Genomic DNA, 18,750 nt, shown 5'->3' with positions numbered 1-18,750 from the left:
CTTCTTTGGAGAAATGTCTGTTTAGGCCTTTTCCCACTTTTTGATTGGGCTGTTTGTGTTTTTGGTACTGAGTTATATGAGCTGCTTGTATATTTTGGAAATTAATCCTTTGTCTGTTGTTTCATTTGCTATTTTCTCCCATTCTGAGGGTTGTCTTTTCACCTTGCTTATAGTTTCCTTTGCTGTGCAAAAGCTTTTAAGTTTAATCAGGTCTCACTTGTTTACTTTTGTTTTTATTTCCATTACTCTAGAAGGTGGATCATAGAGGATCTTGCTTTGATTTATGTTATCAAATGTTGTGGCTATGTTTTCCTCTAGAGTTTTATTTTCTGGTCTTACATTTAGGTCTTTAATCCATTTTGAGTTTATCTTTGTGTATGGTGTTAGGAAGAGTTCTAATTTCATTTTTTTACATGTAGCTGTCCAGTTTTCCCAGCACCATTTGTTGAAGAGGTTGTCTTTGCCCCATCTTACATTCTCGCCTCCTTTGTCAAAAATAAGATACCCATAGGTATATGGGTTTATTTTGGGGCTTTCTATCTTGTTCCAATGGTCTATATTTCTGTTTTTGTGCCAGTACCATAGTCTTGATGACTATAGCTTTGTAGTATAATCTGAGGTCAGGAAGTTTGATTCCTCCAGGTCCATTCTTCTTTCTCTAGAATCTTTTGGCTTTTCAGGGTCTTTTGTGTTTCCATATGAATTGTGAAATTTTTTGTTCTTGTTCTGTGAAAAATTTTATTGGTAAATTCATATGGACGATGTTAAATTGTAGATTGCATTTGGTAGTATAGTCATTTTCACAATATTGATTCTTCCTACCCAGGAACGTGGAAAACTCTCCATCTATTTATGTTGTCTTTGATTTCTTTCATCAGCGTCTTATAATTGTAGGTGTATATTTCTTTTGTTTCCTTAGGTAAGTTTATTCCTAAATGTTTTATTCTTTTTGTTGCAGAAATGAATGGGATTGATTCCTCAATTTGTTTTTCTGATTTTTCATTGTTAGTATACAGAGATGCAAGTGATTTCTGTGTATTGATTTTGTATCCTGCGACTTTACTAGGCAGACGCTTTACTGTCTAAGCTACCAGGGAAGCCCCAAATTCACTGATTAGCTCTAGTAATTTTCTGATACTATCTTTAGGGTTTTCCATGTATAGTAGTGTGTCATCTGCAAACAGTGAGAGCTTTGCTTCTTCTTTTCAGATCTGGATTCCTTTTATTTCTTTTCTTCTCTGATTGCTGTAGCTAGGAATTCCAAAATGATGTTGAGTAACACTGACAAAAGTGGACACCCTTGTCTTGTTCCTGATCTTAGAGGGAATGCTTTCAGTTTTTCACTATTAAGAATAATTTGCTGTAGGCTTATCATATATGGCTTTTACTATGTTGAGGTAGGTACCTTCTATGCTCATTGTTTGAAGAGTTTTAATCATAAATGGGTACTGAATTTTGTCAAAGGCATTTTCTGCATCTAAGATTACCATGTTTTTTATCTTTCAATTGGCTTATATGGTGTATCACATTGATTGATTTGCATATATTGAATCCTTGCATCCCTGGAATAAACCCAGCTTTATCATGGTGTATGAGCTTTTTAATGTATTGCTGAATTCTGTTTGCTAAAATTTTGTTGAGTATTTCTGCATCTATGTTCGTCAGTGATATTGGCCTGTAGTTTTCTTTTTCTTGTGTTGTTTTGTCTACTTTTGGTATCAGGGTGATGGTGGCTTTGTAGAATGAATTTGAAAGGGTTCCTTCCTCTGCAATTTTTTGAAAGAGTTTTAGAAGGATATGCTCATCTCTGAGCATTAGCTCTTCTCTGAATGTTCGATAGTGTTCTCCTGTGAAACCATCTGCTCCTGGGCTTTTGTGTTTTGGGGGATACCTGTTCACAGCTTCAATTTCAGTCCTCGTAATTTTATTTTTCATAATTTCTATTTTCTTCCTGGATCAGTCTCAGAAGATTGAACTTTTCTAAGAATCTGTTCATTTCTTCCAGGTTATCCATTTTATTGCCATGTTTTTGTTCCTAATAGTCTCTTATGATCCTTGGATTTCTGCATTGTCTGTTGTAACCTCTCCTTTTTCATTTCTAATTTTGTTGATTTGATTCTTCTCTCTCTTGTTCTTGATGAATCTGGCTAAATGTTTGTCAACTGTGTTTATCTTCTGAAAGAACCATCTTTTAGTTTTATTAATTGTTACTTCATTTCTTTTACATGTATTTCTGCTCTTATCTTTTTGATTTCTTTCCTTCTACTAATTGGGGGGGTTTGTTCTTTTTCCAGTTCTTTCAGGTGTAAAGTTAGGTTGTCTACTTGATGTTTTTCTTGTTTCTCGAGGTAGGATTGTATTGCTATAAACTTCCCTCTTAGCACTGCTTTTGCTGCTTCCCATAGGTTTTGAGTTGTTTTCATTCTCATTGGTTTCTAGAAATTTTTTTATTTCCCTTTTGGTTTCTTCAATAACCTATTGGTTATTTATAAATGTATTGTTTAATCTCCATATGATTGTGTTTTTTTTACACAATAATTGATATCTAGTCTGATAGCATTGTGGTAAGAAAAGATGCTTGATATGATTTCAGTTTTCTTTAATTTACTGAGGTTTGATTCGTGAGCCAAGATGTGGTCTGTTGTGGAGAATGTTCCATGTGCACTTGAGAAGAAGGTATATTCTGCATTTGGGTGGAATGCTCTGAAGATATCAGTGAGATTCATCCATCTAATGTATCATTTAAGGCTTGTGTTTCCTTATTAATTTTCTGTTTTGATGATCGTCCATTGGTGTGAGTAGGGTGTTGACCTCTCCTACTATTACTGTGTTACTGTCCATTTGTCCTTTTATGTCTGTTAGTGTTTGTCTTATGTACTGAGGTGCTCCTATGTTTGGTGCACAGATATTTACAATTGTTATGTCTTCCTCTTGGATTGATCCCTTGGTCATTATGTAGTGTCCTTCTTTATCTTGTAGTATTCTTTACTTTAAGGTCTATTTTTTCTGATATGAGGATTGCTACTCCAGCTTTCTTTTGCTTTCTATTTGCATGGAATATATTTTTCCATCCTCTCAGTTTCAGTCTATATGTGTCTTTAAGTCTGAAATGGATTTCTTGTAGACAGCATATATATGGGTCGTCTTTTTGTATCCATTCGGCCAATTTGTGTCTTTCAGTTGGAACATTTAATCCATTTATGCTTAAAGTAATTATTGATATATATGTTTCTATTGCTATTTTCTTAATCGTTTGGGGTTTGATTTTGTAGATCTTTTTCTCCTCTGGTATTTCTTGACTATATATGTCCCTTTAACACTTGTCATAAAGCTGGTTTGGTGGTACCGAATTCTCTTAACTTTTGCTTGTCTGAAAAGCTTTTGATTTCTCCATCAATTTTGAATGATGTCCTTGCCGGGTAGAGTAAACTTGGTTGTAGATTTTTCCCTTTCAGTACTTTAAATATAATCCTACCATTCCCTTCTGGCCTGCAGAGTTTCTGATGAAAGACTGGCTGTTAAAAATATGGGGTATCCCTTGTATGTAACTTGTTGCTTTTCCCTTGTTGCTTTTAATATTCTTTCTTTGTAGTTAATCTTTGTTACTTTGATTAGTGTATGTCTTGGTGTGTTTCTACTTGGGTTTATCTTCTATGGGACTCTTTGCCACTCTTGGACTTAATTGACTATTTCGTTTTCCATGTTGGGGGAATTTTCAACTATAACCTCTTCAAAAATTTTCTCATACCATTTCTTTTTCTCTTCTTCTGGGACCCCTATAATTCAGTGTTGGTGTGTTTGATATTGTCCCCGAGGTCTCTGAGACTTTCCTCAGTTCTTTGCATTCTTTTTACTTTATTCTGCTCTTCATAAGTTATTTCCACCATTTTATCTTCCAGCTCACTGATTCGTTCTTCTGCTTTAGATATTCTGCTATTGATTCCTTCTAGAGTATTTTTAATTTCAGTAATTGTGTTCTTTGTCTCTGTATGTTTACCCTTTAATTCTTCTAGGTCTTTGTTAATTGATTCTTGAATTTTCTCCATTCTGTTTTCAAGGTTTTTGATCATCTTTACTATCATTATTATGAATTCTTTTTCGGTAGTTTGCCTATTTCCTCTTAATTTATTTGGACTGCTGTGTTTCTAGCTTATTCCCTCATTTGTGCAGTATTTCTCTACCTTTACATTATTATTTATTTTTAATTTATTGTGTTTGAGGTCTCCTCTTCCCAGGCTTCAAGGGTGAATTCTTCCTTACTTTTGGTTTCTGCCCTCTTCTGGTTGGTCCAGTGGTTTGTGTAAGCTTCGTATAGGGTGAGATTTGTGCTGAGTTTTTTTGTGTGTTTCTTCTGATGAGTGAGGTTGAGTAGGTAGTAATCCTGTCTGCTAATGACTGGATTTGTATTTTTGTTTTGTTTGTTGCTTGAATGAGGTGTCCTACACAGGGTGCTACTGGTGGTTGGATGATACCTGGTCTTGTATTCAAGTGTGTTCTCACTATTTGATATTCCCTATGGTTAGTTCTCTGGTAGTCTAGGGTTGGAGTCAGTGCTCCCGCACCAAAGGCTCAGGGCTTGATCTCTGGTCAGGAACAAAGATTCCACAAGTGGTTTGTTATGGCGTTGTTAGATTAAAACAAATACTTCAAAATGAGAAACCAAAGGTGAACCCCAGACAAATAGCAGTTCAAAATCAGGCAAATAATAATTAAAATAATGGGATATACACATATGCATATACGTCCATTAGCAAAATCAAAACAGTCTAACAAAAATAAAGTACAATAGATTGACACAGTGAACAGAGCAACCCAAAAGTTATATCTACCAGTTAAGAACAAAACTAACTACAGCACAAACTGGAAAACAAAAGTAAAGTAAGGTGCCAAATGAGGAATAAAGCAATGAAAACAAAACTAACAAGTATGTTGTGAGGAAAGGAAAGAAAAAAAGAATAGCTATGAAAAGTTAAACATAGCTTTAGAAAGAAGATTTATATACATTGAAGATTAACTGCAAGAGTAAAAGAACAATAGGAAAAGCAAACAAAGGAATAAATATAGAAAAAATAATAGGTTTTTAAAAGTTAAAATTAGAAAAGAAAAAAAAAAAGGTAGAGGGAAGGAAGAAAAAAGGAAAACTCCATAGAACTGCAAAAGCCCAACATAAGAGGCAGAGGTTTATAACAATAAAAAGTGTGATTGGAAAAAAAAAAAACAACTTAAAAGCTTAATTAGATTTCATAGTGCCATTAAAATCAACAACTACAACAGAGGCGGGGTGGGTGGGGGGAGAGAAAAATCCAAAATAAACTACAGAAGTCAAAACATAAGAATAATAAATGTTTTTCTTGAATCACTTCTGTCAGGGTCCTTTCCCTGGGAGTCACAGTCCACCTCACCCCCCTAGGGTACTTCCAACACTGTACTGGTCTCTGGACCTGCAGTTGGGGCAGCTCAAATTTTAATCTGGTCTGTCTTCTGTGGGTTCTTGCCTCCATTTTCCACAGCTATCAGAACTAGTGTGTTTTCTTTTGTGGGAGCTCTCAATGTCCTTTTACATATTCCATAGACATAAAGTCTGCCTAGTTGTTCATGTGGATTTAATCTGCAGCTTGTATAGCTGCTAGGAAGGTTTTAGGTCTTCTTCCTTAGCCACATTGCCCCTGGGTTTCATTTGTGATTTTATTTCCTCCTCTGCATGTGGTTTGTCCACAGGGGTTTGCTCCTGAGGCCGCCCTGGAGGACTTGGGTCTGCCCCTGTGAGGGCCAGGTGTGGAAGTGGTGCAGCTGCTTGGGTCGCAGAGTTTCTGGCAGCACCAGGTACTCAGAGGAGTCAACGACTAGGGCAGCAGGAAATATAGTGCTTCTAAAGAAGGGTATCGGAGAAGGCAATGGCACCCCACTCCAGTACTCTTGCCTGGAAAATCCCATGGATGGAGGAGCCTGGTGGGCTGCAGTCCATGGGGTCGCTAAGAGTCGGACACGACTGAGCGACTTCACTTTCCCTTTTCACTTTCATGCATTGGAGAAGGCAATGGCAACCCACTCCAGTGTTCTTGCCTGGACAATCCCAGGGAAGGGGAAGCCTGGTGGGCTGCCGTCTATGGGGCTGCACAGAGTTGGACACGACTGAAGCGACTTAGCAGCAAAGAAGGGTATGGAAACCAGTAATGGCCAATACACTTTAGTGTTCTTGCCTGGGGGATGCCCCCTGACAGAGAAGCCTGGCAAGCCATAGTGCACAAGGTCACAGCGAGTTAGACACGATGGAAGGGACCCCACCTTCTAGGGGACCTGCTTCCCTGTCCAGGGTACATATGGCTGTGGCAAAACCTTCTGATTCTCATTGTATTTAGGCTGCCACAGATCAGCTGTTTCACTCAGCCTTCTCATCTATTCCCCGTGCATAGATGGGAAGACTTTTGCTTGTGGCAGCTCTCCCTCAGTGAAGGTTGAACGTGAAGGTGGCATAGCTGCTTGGGTCTCTTGGACCCTGGTGGCGCCAAGTCTGCAAAGACACGGACTGCCTCAGCCACAGGAGTTATGGCCCTATCAGAGGCTTTTTTTGAGCCTCTGGTAACTGGCGATCAGAAGCCTCTTTGGCTAGTCTTTCTCCATAGCTCCACCTGTTCAGGCCGTTATAGGGCTCCCTTTTGGGGTATTTCTTTGTTGATCAGCGTGTCAGTGATATAGAAGGCCCCCTCTGGCTGAGTCCTACTCTGTAGATTGGTGTGTCAGGCACTTAAACAGGCACCCTGGGTGGGGTCCTACTCTGTAGCGCCATACATCAGTCACTTAAAGGAGTGCCCTGGGTGGGGTCCTAGTCTGTAGTTCGGTGTGTCAGGTGCTTTATGGGCCAGTCTCTCTGTTGTTCAGTTGCTTATGTTGGCATGTGTGGAGAGAGGCTATGGTGATGGCTGCACCCCCTTTGTTTGACTTAGCATTATCGACTTGCTTCCATGGCTGCCTGGCTTTCCTCCACAGTCATCTCCCACCACAATTTCCTCCCTCACATCCCCTCGGTCCATCTCTATGCAGTGAACAGCCCTCAACCGGGGATTGCTCCACAATCCCTAAGCTCCAGCTCCCAGCTGCTGCACCTTTTAGGGGACCTGCTTCCCCGTCCAGGGTACATATGGCTGCGGCAAGAACTTCTGATTCTCATTGTATTTAGGCTGCCACAGATCAGCTGTTTCACTCTCAGCCTTAAATATTTCTCCTCTGACTCAGACAGTTGCCCTGATGTGGAGATCGGACCCCTGCTTCAGTTCCCCCACCCACTGAGGGCAGGTCCAGTCCTAGTACCACTCCTGTTTCCCCCCAACTTCACCCTACCAAGTTTTGCATGGTTCTATATATTCTTTTCCACTGGTCTGGTACTCCTGTCCACTCTCAGCTGGTGTTGTGCACACACTTGTGTGTCTGAAGATATATTCCTGATGTATCCATGGAGGGAGAAGTACTCCATGTCCACCTTCTGCTCTGCCACCTTGTTCTGTCTCTGTTCAGGTTTTTTTTGGTCTTTCTTTGTTGTATGTTGAGACTATGCATTTTTCAATTTTTTTCCTTTTGTTGTTTATGTTTGTACATGATTTTTCCTCTACTTACAAGCTTCTAAAAGGAATCAGGGACTTCCCCAGTGGTCCAGTGGTTAAGAATACCCTTGCCAATGCAGGGGACACAGGTTCAATTCCTGCTCTAGGAAGCCAAGAGGCAACTGAGCCCATGTGCCACAACTACTTAGCCTGTACTCTATGCCCCACATGCCTCAACTATTGGGCTTACATGCCCTAGCTACTGAAGTCTGAGTGCTCTAGGGCCCATGTACTGCAACAAGAGAAGCCACTGCAATAAGAACCTCACACACTGAACTGGAGAAAAGCCAGTGTGCAGCAATGAAGACCCAGGGTAGCCAAAAATAAATAAATAAATAAAAACTTAAAAATACAATCAGATTTAAATGTAAGGGAGCAAGGGTGCTTTGTGGCATATTGGAAATGCACTATACAGCTGGTCCTTTATTTCCTTGGGTTCTGCATCTGCAGAATCAACCAGTTGTGGATCCAAAAAAAAAATCCATAAAGTTCCAAACAGCAAAATGTGAATTGCCACAAGCTGTTAACTGTTTATATAGTATTTGCATTATATTTAGAACTATTAAATGGCAACCCACTCCAGTATTTTTGCCTGGAAAATCCCATGGACGGAGGAACCTGGTAGGCTACAGTCCATGGGGTCACAAAGAGTCGGAGATGACTGTGTGACTTCACTTTCACTTTCTTTTTACAGAGTATTTACATTATATTAGATATTGTAAGTAATCTAAGTGAAAGTGCTCAGTGCTTAGTTGCTCAGTCATGTCAGCCTCTTTGTGACTCTGTGGACTGTAGCCTGCTTCTGTCCATGGATTTCTTCAGGCAAGAGTACTGAAGTTGGGTGGCCATTCCCTTCTCCAGAAAATGTTCCTGACCAAGGAGTCGAACCCTGGTGTCCTGCATTGCAGGCAGATTACTGTCTGAGCCACCAGGATGATTTAAAGTATATGGGAGGATGTGCACAGGTTATCTGCAAATATTGTGCAGGACTTGATTTTGGTATCCTGGGTTGAGGGTGTTATGGAATTCCTCATAGGTATGGAGGGCCAACTATATTTTGATCTGGTAGTGATTATTACATGAGTGAATACTTCTGTAAAATTTTATTGAGATTTAATACAGATTTAAAATAGCAAACTTTGCAGTGTCATATATAAAAAGTTTTTTATTTTATTTTATTTATTTTTATTTTTTATTTTTACTTTACAATTCTGTATTGGTTTTGGCATACATTGACATGAATCCGCCACGGGTGTACATGCGTTCCCCCGTTTTTTATATATGACACTGCAAAGTTTGCTATTTTAAATCTGTATTAAATCTCAATAAAATTTTACAGAAGTATTCACTCATGTAATAATCACTACCAGATCAAAATATAGTTGGCCCTCCATACCTATGAGGAATTGATTCCATAACACCTTCAACCCAGGATACCAAAATCAAGTCCTGCACAATATTTGCAGATAACCTGTGCACATCTTGGACTTAGTGGGAGAGGGAGAGGGTGAGATGATTTGGGAGAATGGCATTGAAACATGTATAATATGTAAGAATCGAATTGCCAGTCTATGTCCGATGCAGGATATGGCACGCTTGGGGTTGGTACGCGGGGATGACCCAGAGAGATGTTGTGGGGAGGGGGGTGGGAGGGGGGTTCATGTTTGGGAACGCATGTACACCCGTGGTGGATTCATGTCAATGTATGCCAAAACCAATACAGAATTGTAAAGTAAAAATAAAAAATTAAAAATTAAAAAAAAAAAAACTTTAAAAAATGAGATTTAGAACCATATCTCAAAGATGTTTTTAAGATATCTTTGATATCTCACATTTGAACTTCTCTGAAATTAATATGCTTCTTAATGTTGTTGACATGTCATAATTTAATTGGTAGCATTTTATCTTTATTACAGGTTCAGAAAATAATAATGCATTCTGTTGTTTCATTCAAGAAAATCTACTATAAGCCAGGCCCTATAAACAAGATAAAAAAATTGTTTTCTGGGTTTTTGTTACAGAAATCATTACCTTCAAAATAATTTTCTTTAAAGTATCAGTTTTTTCTAATATTTTTATGGTTTTGTTTCTTTAAGTCTGCTTTGTTTTTCTAGGTTTCTGTTAAATTTTGGTACTGTTAGTTTTTACCTTGGATACAATGCAATGCAGGATTTTTTCCCTACTATGTCCATGAAGCCAAATCCTCAGTGTGATGACAGAAACTGTAGGAAGCAGCAGGAGGAATATAAGGTATATGTCAATGTGTCACAATGCATGAGAGATCATATTGCATAGGACAGAAACTTAAAAAAGAAGAAATAATCATTTAGATTTGGAATACAAGGTATATCGATTTTGGATTTTTAAAGTTCTAATTTATTCACCATGCTTTAAAAATGAAAATTTTGTTCAAAGTCCTTTCTTGTTTTTTTGTAAGATAAAAAGCCTGTCTGAATTGTTTTTAAATTTTAATTTTTTAAGCTAAAATATGGTTACATACATATTATGCTAGTTTCAGGTGTACCACGTAATGATTTGACATTTGCATACATTATCAAACGATCACTGTGATGAGTCTAGTTATCATCTCTTCCTATACAAAGTTATTAAAATATTATTGACTATATTCCCTATGCTGTAAATTATATTTCTGTGACTTATTATATAATTATAGGTTTAGACCTTTTTGTTCACTCACTTATTTTGCACCCCTACCTCTCCTGTGGCAACATTATTTGTTCTCTGTGTCTGTGAGTCTGTTTTCCTTTTGTTTTGTTTTTAGATCCTTTATTTGAGATTATATGGTGTTTGTCTTTGGTTGTCTTATTTCATTTAGCCTAATGCCTTGTAGTTCCATCCATGTTGCAAATAGTAAATTTTTTTATGGCTGAGTCATATTCCATTGTATATATATGTACCACACCTTCTTTATCCAGTTATTTTTTGATAGACATTTAGTTTACTTCCATGTTTTAGCTGTTATAAATAATGCTGCAATGAACACTGGATTACATATCTTTGGAGTGTTTTTGTTTTCATTTAAAAAAAAAAAAAAAAAAACCAGAAGTGAAATTGCTAGATCACATGGTAGTTGTGTTTTTAATTTTTTGAGACACCTCCATACTGTTTTCCAGTGATTGCACCAGTTTACAATCCTGCGAACAGTGCACAAGTTTTGCCTTTTTTCCACATCCTTGCTAACACTTGTTATTTGTTGTCTTTTTGATGGTAGTCTTTCTGACAAATGTTATCTCATTGTGGTTTTCATTCACATTTCCCTGATGATTAGTGATACACATCTGCTGGGTCTCTCTGTGTATTATGTAAAGTCTCTGTATGTAGACCTTAGAAAAAGTCTGTCTGAATTCTTGATTCTGATCAAGTCTGAATAATGCTTCAGAGAACTGAGAATGAGTAAAAACACTGAAACTGTTTGATTTCTACAGAAAAAGGTAGCAGCACTGCCCAAACAGGAGGTAATTCAAGAAGAAGGAGAGATAATACATGAAGACAATGAGTGGGGTAGGAATTGTTTTATAAATTGAAATGGCAGCAAAAAACATTCTTTTATGGGAGGGAATCTAATTATTATTAAGATTATACAAGTTTTGAATGATTATTGCTCATTAAGTTCCTTGAAAGCGGTTTTAAGATTAAGTTTAACTTTATAGGTATTGAGTTGGTATCTGAGATTTCAGAAGAGGAACTGAAAAATTCTTCAGGTCCAATCCCTGACTTACCTGAAGGAATTATGGTGGCATATACAGTTCCCCAAAAGGTACATCTAAAATCTGATTTACCATAAGAAGATATAAGAGAAAATGTCTATTTATATTCCATCTTCAACCTATTTTATAATGCCAATGCAGTATTTCTTATTTTAGATATTTTACATTAAGATTTGTGAAAGAGAGAGGTATTCAGTGTTAATATGGAAATGTGCACAGCACATTTTAAACTGTTTGAAAATATAGACATAAAATAGTTTTGTTCATTCATTGATGGATCGGTGAAATAGATTTTGATTAAGACTACCTTTTCTGTATATTGATAGTTTTAGCCACGAAACCATTTAAAAATACCAGTTCAGTAGAGATCTCAAGAAAACTGAAATTATTGCCTTGTGAGTTGAAAGACTGGTGGAGAAAATAAAGGACTTTATCTCTCCTAAAAATTAGAAGGCATATTTATTAAAGAAGGTTTACTTCATAAATTTTTTGAACATAGTTATAGCTTACTGATATGTTCCTAAGCATCAAGAACTTTGATTATTTTTTCACCATGTTTCCCTCATTTATTGATAGCAAGAAGATTCTGTACCTGAAGTAACAGTAGAAGATTCTGGTGAAAGCTTGGAAGACCTTATGGCCAAGATGAAGAACATGTAAATAATGGACTGGCCTATATTTTATTTCCTATGTTTAAATCTATTCCCTTGCAATTAAAAAATCATTTAAAAACTGAGAAAACTTAAGGGAACATCAATTGATGTGTAATCTTCACTGAGTTGTTATTAACTTTGGAAATACTGTGACTATTGCTTGCTGCTCCCCTCCTTTAACTAAATCAGAAACTCCCTTAAAACTCATGTTTCATTCTAATAAGAAAACGTCAAAGGATTAATTGTAGGTTAGCCACTGAACTGATTTGACCTTTGGGGTGGGGGGATGAGAAGAAAGGACCAATTTGCTGGTATATTCCTTTTCTTTCCAATAATCCTTTGTAGTCTGTTGCCTGTGGCCATGGACAATAGATAGAATAGTGTGTGATCAAATACAGGAAAAGAACAAGAGGAACAGCATGTTGATTATTATAGCCAGCGGGCACATACTCATTGTCTTTGGAATTGCTCTCTACAAGAAAACTGCCCACTACTACTAACTTGAGCAATAGTGAATTTCAAGTTGTAAACCTACAAAATAAAAACATCCTCTCAAGTGTTTCCTGATGAAATATAAGCTGAAATGTAGGCACTGGAAAAGTTTGTAAACTTGTGATATATATAATCTAAGCAAAACAAGCAAATAAAAAGAAACTTCCTTCATGGATAGATAAAGATATTTTCAGGATGTACAAATTGTATTTCTGTACTAAGAAAAAGCATATCATCTGTCTGAGTCAGTGTGCTTTACTGAGGAGCAAAAGATAAGTTTAGGCTTAAGATCACCTAAATTATACCCATCATATGGGCTACCTTCTAATACTTCACTTTATTCAAATTTGATTCCCTGGGTAATTAGTTACTGGCAAAGGCTTGTCCTGGGTAGCAGATAATAAATGAAGCCTAAATTACTTCTGAAATGACTGAGGTGTATTTCTTCACAGGGAAGAGTATCATTTTCCCTGATCATTGTAATTTGCTAAACTGCTTTTCTCTGGAGTTTGCATACAAATAATGAAGGCTTAGAGAGCCTTGGTTGAAGTAAATTCCTAATGGTTTGGAGACTAATAAACATGCATGGGTAACCATTATATGTAGGCTGTTACTGTGCTTGTCTCCTATTTTGATGATTTGTTTGCTTTGAAGAGAGAATGTCTAAATTCTATCTCTAGGGCAAAATGTAATTAAAAATTACAGGTACCCTTCCTACTTATGAAATAAGATTCTACAAACTAATTTCAGAAAGCTCCAAATATCAAATATGTTTAATATATTAGTTTTGAGATTTTAGGGTACTGTGATTCTTACGTTTACAGTAATGTCAGATGTATGGGGATAGCTTCCTAGGCTTGAAATATATTTATGTTGCCTTGGTAGGTCATTGCAGTTATTTAAAAGTTTAGTATATTCATCTGTAAAATAACTTTTCTAGTTCATAGAGATGCTTTGAATTTCAGAAAAGAAATGCAGTCTTTCTAAAAAACATTCCTTTGGTACACTAATTTGGTAAGGCTATACTTACAAGTTTAAGTTTATATAGTTTGATAAATAGCTAGAACCTACAATCTTTTTAAAAAAATTTTTTATTGATGTATAGTTGATTTACAATGTTGTGTTTATATTCAGGTGTGCAGCAAAATGAATCAGTTATACATATTAGAACCTACTATCTTCTAAAGATTTTTTTTCCTGTTGTTAATTTGTACCCTGCTGGTATCTTATATTTTATAAAATCTTATCTAATTTTTTTCTTATATCTTCCATTAAAGTTATTATTTTAGCAGAAAAAAATCTGGTAACAAATATCTTTCGTAATCTAGAGTGCTCTCTTGACGGTCTGTACGTCATGAAAATTTGTATATGTAGACAGCAGACTATGAGAAATTAATCATCATTGGATTTTACATTACTAAATAAACCTATAGTGTTTGACCGGATTTATAACACTATTGCTTCAAGTGTGAAAGATGGAAACACACTCCCAAAATTGCCGTAGCCCAGATACTCTAAATTAGAGTAAAACAAACAATATGTTTAACTTTAATCCCTTTTTAATTTAACGGGAGGTTAATTCATCAGTTCAGTTCAGTTCAGTTGCTCAGTCGTGTCCGACTCTTTGCAACCCCATGAATCACGGCACGCCAGGCATGGTACTATTCAAATGTTTTATGTAGTAAAAAAAAAAGTAAGTATTATGAGTTTCTTTATGTAAAAATATTACTTCTTGAATACCTATAAACACACTGACCAACCCAAAAATGTAATAAATATTTGAGACTATTAATGAAGCTTTAACTTCTCCCATCACGTTTTTTTTTGTAAAGTATTAATGAATGAAAATTAATTATAACTACCATAGTTTCAGTTCAAGCCTTCCAATTCAGATTTATAATTATTTTAAACCTATGCTTTTCATGTTAAAGGTGTATATTAAAGTGCACATAATATTCCTTTTGAGAACTTCTTTTTTTTGGCCATGCAGCATGGCATGTGGGATCATAGTGCTCCCTGTAGTGGAAGCATGGAGTCCCAACCACTAGACCTTTAGGGAAGTCCCTATTTTTTATCTTCTTTTAAGTAGGCATTCTACATGAAAACATTTGAGTTGGTAGTATAATTAGTAAGATCAAAATATAGTCTTAAAAACTATATTTAAACTTAAACATTTTGAAATAATCACCTCTCAAGTATAATTAATAACTTACATAAAGTCACTTTGAATAATGTAAGTTTTCACTTTTTGTATATTTTTCAAGTGTAAACTTTGTAGGAACAAACAAAAATGCATGTTATCCTTTTGCTAGTTTTTCCTTTTTTCAGGCTTCTTCTAGGATATCAATCTCAGTTTATTTTCTAAAGTTTAAGGCATTTGAATTTAATGTATTATTTATGATGTGTTAAATTACTTATACCACTATATAATCAAATTTTAAACTCTAAAAGGTTAATTCTAAAATCAGTCAGTGTCCTTAAAAAAATAAATAAATAAAAAATAAAATCAGTCAGTGTCTGATATATTTGTGAATTCAATTGCTTTGTGCCTTTCATAGCTGGCAAACCCAGAAATATGTGTTATGGTTGTAGTTTATCTTTTTTCCCTCTTGTACTTCTGCTAGAAGGGAGAAAAATGATGCTCATTTCATAAGATTTTGCCTCATTTACTTTAAGTCACCACTCCAGTGCCTTAAAATTAGACCACTGTTTCCCAAACTTCTGGGCATATGATTCACCTGAGAATCTAGCTACATTGCAGACGCTGATTCAGTAGGTCTGGGAAGTGCCTGTCTGAATTTTTACTAAGCTCCCAGGGGAATACTGATGATTCTGGTCCACAGACCACCTTGAGTAGCCAAGCCTTAGAGAACATTAACCAAAATCCTAAGGAGTTACTGAAGCTCGAGTTGAGCAAACTACTCAGTGAATTAGCAAACTACAATGCTAATTCTTTTTTTTTGTAGTGTTCAACATTTTTCTTAATTATGTAAATATCCTTTTGTATAAACTGGAGTGGAAAAAAACTTGAAATTTCACCTTTATTTTAAAATTGTGAAATATGGTTATCACATCTTTCACCTTTATAATTAATACATACTGGAATGCTACAAGTATTAAAATGGAAAATTTTATTATATATAAATACATAAATGGCATGAAACAGTACCCTAGATTGGCAATATTTATAAAATCTATAAAAATATTTAATTTTCAATATAAAATGGGCAACTAATTTGAGTTAGAAATGAAGAGGTAGATTTAGGCCATTTAAGGAAGAAGGTCGTGTCCATATTTTGGGAAAAATTAAAAGAAAGCCAAAGAGCTTGATTTACTGCAATATTGACTTCAGATTGTGCAAGGACATTCTACACAGTAAAAACAATATACAATGCAGAAAGCACAGAAAACAGTGGGCTTAGCCATATCTGCTCAAGGAAAAGGTAGAATAAAAGAAATGTAGCAGACAGATCCTAATACTAGTTCATTTTACAGAAGACAATTCATATGTCCCATAAACATTATCCCTTTATTCCAAAACTTTTCTTTGAGGTAGACTGCTACTGAATAGCAAGAAGAGGAATGGTGAGGCTAAAGTAGATTTTGAGAGATAAGAATCATGGAATTCTTGAACTCCTTGTCTTAACTGCTAATAAAGAGTTATAACTGCTCTTATAGAACAGAGACCAGTCTATTCTCCATGATCAATTCTTCATGTCATCTTAGGATTCCAACGTGTATATATTGGTTCCCACACAATAGGAAAAGTAATTCTTTCGAACAGCTAAAATTGAAATAGCCATGACTCAAACTTCAATGTAGTCCAATATCATACAAACAATCAGTTAAATCACACAAAGTAAAATTAAATTTTAACAGTTTTTATAAATTTTAAATTCTAAAGTTCCAAATGTTTCTTAATTTATCCTAAGGTGCATTTCCAATGAATTGTAGTTGCTGCTATCACCTTTGTCCTTGATGAAGGAAAAGATTAGGAGAATGGGTTGTTTTTAAGCTAAATGTATCTCCGCTTGATGAGTGTTGGGAAGGAGCTTTTCCACCCAAAAGTGACGTTTCTGCTTCTTTTATTTCCATTGCCCTTTTGTATAGTTCAGCAGCTTTTTCAAAATCCCCTTCTTCATAGCTTTGGGAGAAAAAAAAATCTCAAAAATTCTCAAAATTCTCTTTTAACAATTCTAAATGATCTTATAGGATACAGAAAAACAAGTTGTGCTCTTTTTTTTCCAAGCTGAAGATTGAAAAACTGGAGGTTTTTATTATTAGATTTTCATATAGAAAAAGTTATATTTGTTGAATGCTTTCGAAATTTTCTAAAATGCCAACTATCACAGGATTTCCAAGATTATTTCAGCCAATTGCTAGTAATTTAACGATATGACAAAATATAAATAATTGGGAAAAAAAATCCACCTGAAATCTACCCAGAAGTGCTCTCCACCTCACCTTGTGTAAAACCCTGCAGCCGGGTTTTCTGTGCACTGTGAAATGGTGCATGGTCCCACAGTGACATGCGAGAGGCAGCTTGACCCATTACTTGGAAAGAGTCTGTGGATCATTTCTAGGTTTTGTGTTTTGCCTAAGAAATGATCTTACTTTATATTTTAACTTCAGTTTGTAAATTTTACTCTGCAAGAAAAGTCCGTTTTCAGGCAAACCAATAAAACAGAATACCCAAATTCTTTGTCTGCTGCCAGGTATCTTATAGGGACACCATTAAGACTACATTGTAATGGGTACAGTGAAACTGCTAAAGGAAGTTAGCATCCTGAGGTAAACAGAATGCAAAAGTCAACGTGGTAAATCCACTTTGAGCATAGCAAATTGCCCAGATTACCCCCAGAGCCAGTTAGCTGCAAATGTAATCCATCCTCTTATTTGTCATGATACTCTCCTCTACAAAATAAGTTGTGCCACCTTCAATTTCACTTCTGGATATTATTTCAATGTGTCTTTGAACTAGATCAGCCAAAAATAAACCCTCTGTTCCAATAAAAAACATATCAGCAATAAATATTTTGTGGGGTTCTATGATGAATCAAAGATGTCCTAAAAGGGATTTTGGCTATATGAGGAAAGTGAGGAATTCTTACCTAAGCACAGCTAAATTTTTTAGTGTTTCTCCAACTCGAGGATGCATCCGACCCAAGCTGTCCTCGTAAATCTTTAATGCTTGTTCATATAATGGCAAGGCCTCACTGTGTTTTTTCTTATTAAAAAAAGAAACAATGCTCATTTGAACACATTGGGTTTCTGAAATTACTTTTAAGGTACTCTAGACTGAGCTGACCTACTTGGCTAAGCACTTTAAAAGAGTTAATATCCTCCTATAAGATGTAGATAAACTGATTAATTTAGGAGTAATCATAATTGGAGTAGTATAATAAAATTCAGAAACTTAAGTTTTAGACCTGGCTTGGTAACAACTGACATTAATCCAATTATATAAGCACAAACTTCTTTGGGGTACCCCAGGGTACCATATCTCTTACTCATGACAAGCAAATGATACATCTTAGAAACAATATTACATAAAGAGATGTAGGGAGTCTCCAGAAATAAATAAGCCTATGCAATGAACTAAACAGTATTTCACACTAAGAAGAATGGACTGTCTTACAGTTGTAACTTTAATAATTTCTCAAATATTAAAGGAAACATTAGTAGATAACCTTAAATGTCCTTTAATTATTTTTACTGTGTCATATCTAATACATGTTTACCTATATCTAATACGTGTTTACCTATATTTCATATGTTAAAACTATTCATTTATAAAGTGTTATATTATGGGAACTTACCATTTGGCTATAAAGAACAGCTAAATTCACCAAGGCAGTAGCTACACTTGGGTGCTTCGGGCCAAAGGATTTCTGCCGGATTTCAACAGCCAGCTCATACAAAGGTACAGCTTTGTCAAGTTTCCCCTAAAACACAAAAGTGAAATCTAACAAAAATATTAAAGCAATAAATACTTTATGATCAGAGCTTGTTCCATAAATACAGTTTTATGGTAAAAAGTAATTTTGAGGAAAAAAGTTCAGAAATATTTCTTCCCAGTTTAATGGATAAGTTTATGGATATCTGAAATCTAATAAAATATGTAAGTAAAGTTATATAGAATATAAGAACATTTTCTCTGATAACTCAGAAAGTTCTTTAGGATCACCCATTATAACTTTCTGGTGACATAAACACATGCCAGTTAAAGTATGTTTGCTACTATATGTAATCTAGAGATAGCATCAAAGTTTTTATTTT

General features: G+C 35.6%; 2 protein-coding genes across 3 annotated transcripts in view; one reads left to right on the top strand and one right to left on the bottom strand.

Annotated features, from left to right (window-relative positions):
- Window positions 1–13,913, top strand: part of LOC120860375 (ubiquitin-like modifier-activating enzyme 5) — a 33,145-nt gene extending 19,232 nt beyond the window's left edge. The window contains exons 9-12 of one of the 2 annotated variants that reach the window (XM_040236176.1): window positions 9,695–9,848; window positions 11,045–11,120; window positions 11,270–11,376; window positions 11,903–13,913. In XM_040236176.1, coding sequence (XP_040092110.1) covers window positions 9,695–9,848; window positions 11,045–11,120; window positions 11,270–11,376; window positions 11,903–11,986 — 421 coding nt within the window. In that variant the 3' untranslated portion in view covers window positions 11,987–13,913. The remainder of the gene's footprint in view (window positions 1–9,694; window positions 9,849–11,044; window positions 11,121–11,269; window positions 11,377–11,902) is intronic. The other variant, XM_040236177.1, reaches the window with a different exon arrangement.
- Window positions 13,914–15,498: 1,585 nt separating this feature from the next.
- LOC120860373 (nephrocystin-3-like) overlaps window positions 15,499–18,750 on the bottom strand; it is a 52,927-nt gene continuing 49,675 nt past the window's right edge. The window contains exons 25-27 of the mRNA XM_040236174.1: window positions 18,291–18,416; window positions 17,583–17,698; window positions 15,499–16,615 (exon numbers count right to left, since the gene is read on the bottom strand). Of these exons, the coding sequence (XP_040092108.1) occupies window positions 16,435–16,615; window positions 17,583–17,698; window positions 18,291–18,416 (423 nt within the window). The 3' untranslated portion in view covers window positions 15,499–16,434. The remainder of the gene's footprint in view (window positions 16,616–17,582; window positions 17,699–18,290; window positions 18,417–18,750) is intronic.

The sequence above is a fragment of the Oryx dammah genome, unplaced genomic scaffold, assembly GCF_014754425.2.
Source record: "Oryx dammah isolate SB20612 unplaced genomic scaffold, SCBI_Odam_1.1 HiC_scaffold_11058, whole genome shotgun sequence".
NCBI lineage: Eukaryota > Metazoa > Chordata > Mammalia > Artiodactyla > Bovidae > Oryx > Oryx dammah.
This window is presented reverse-complemented; position numbering and strand designations above follow the sequence as displayed.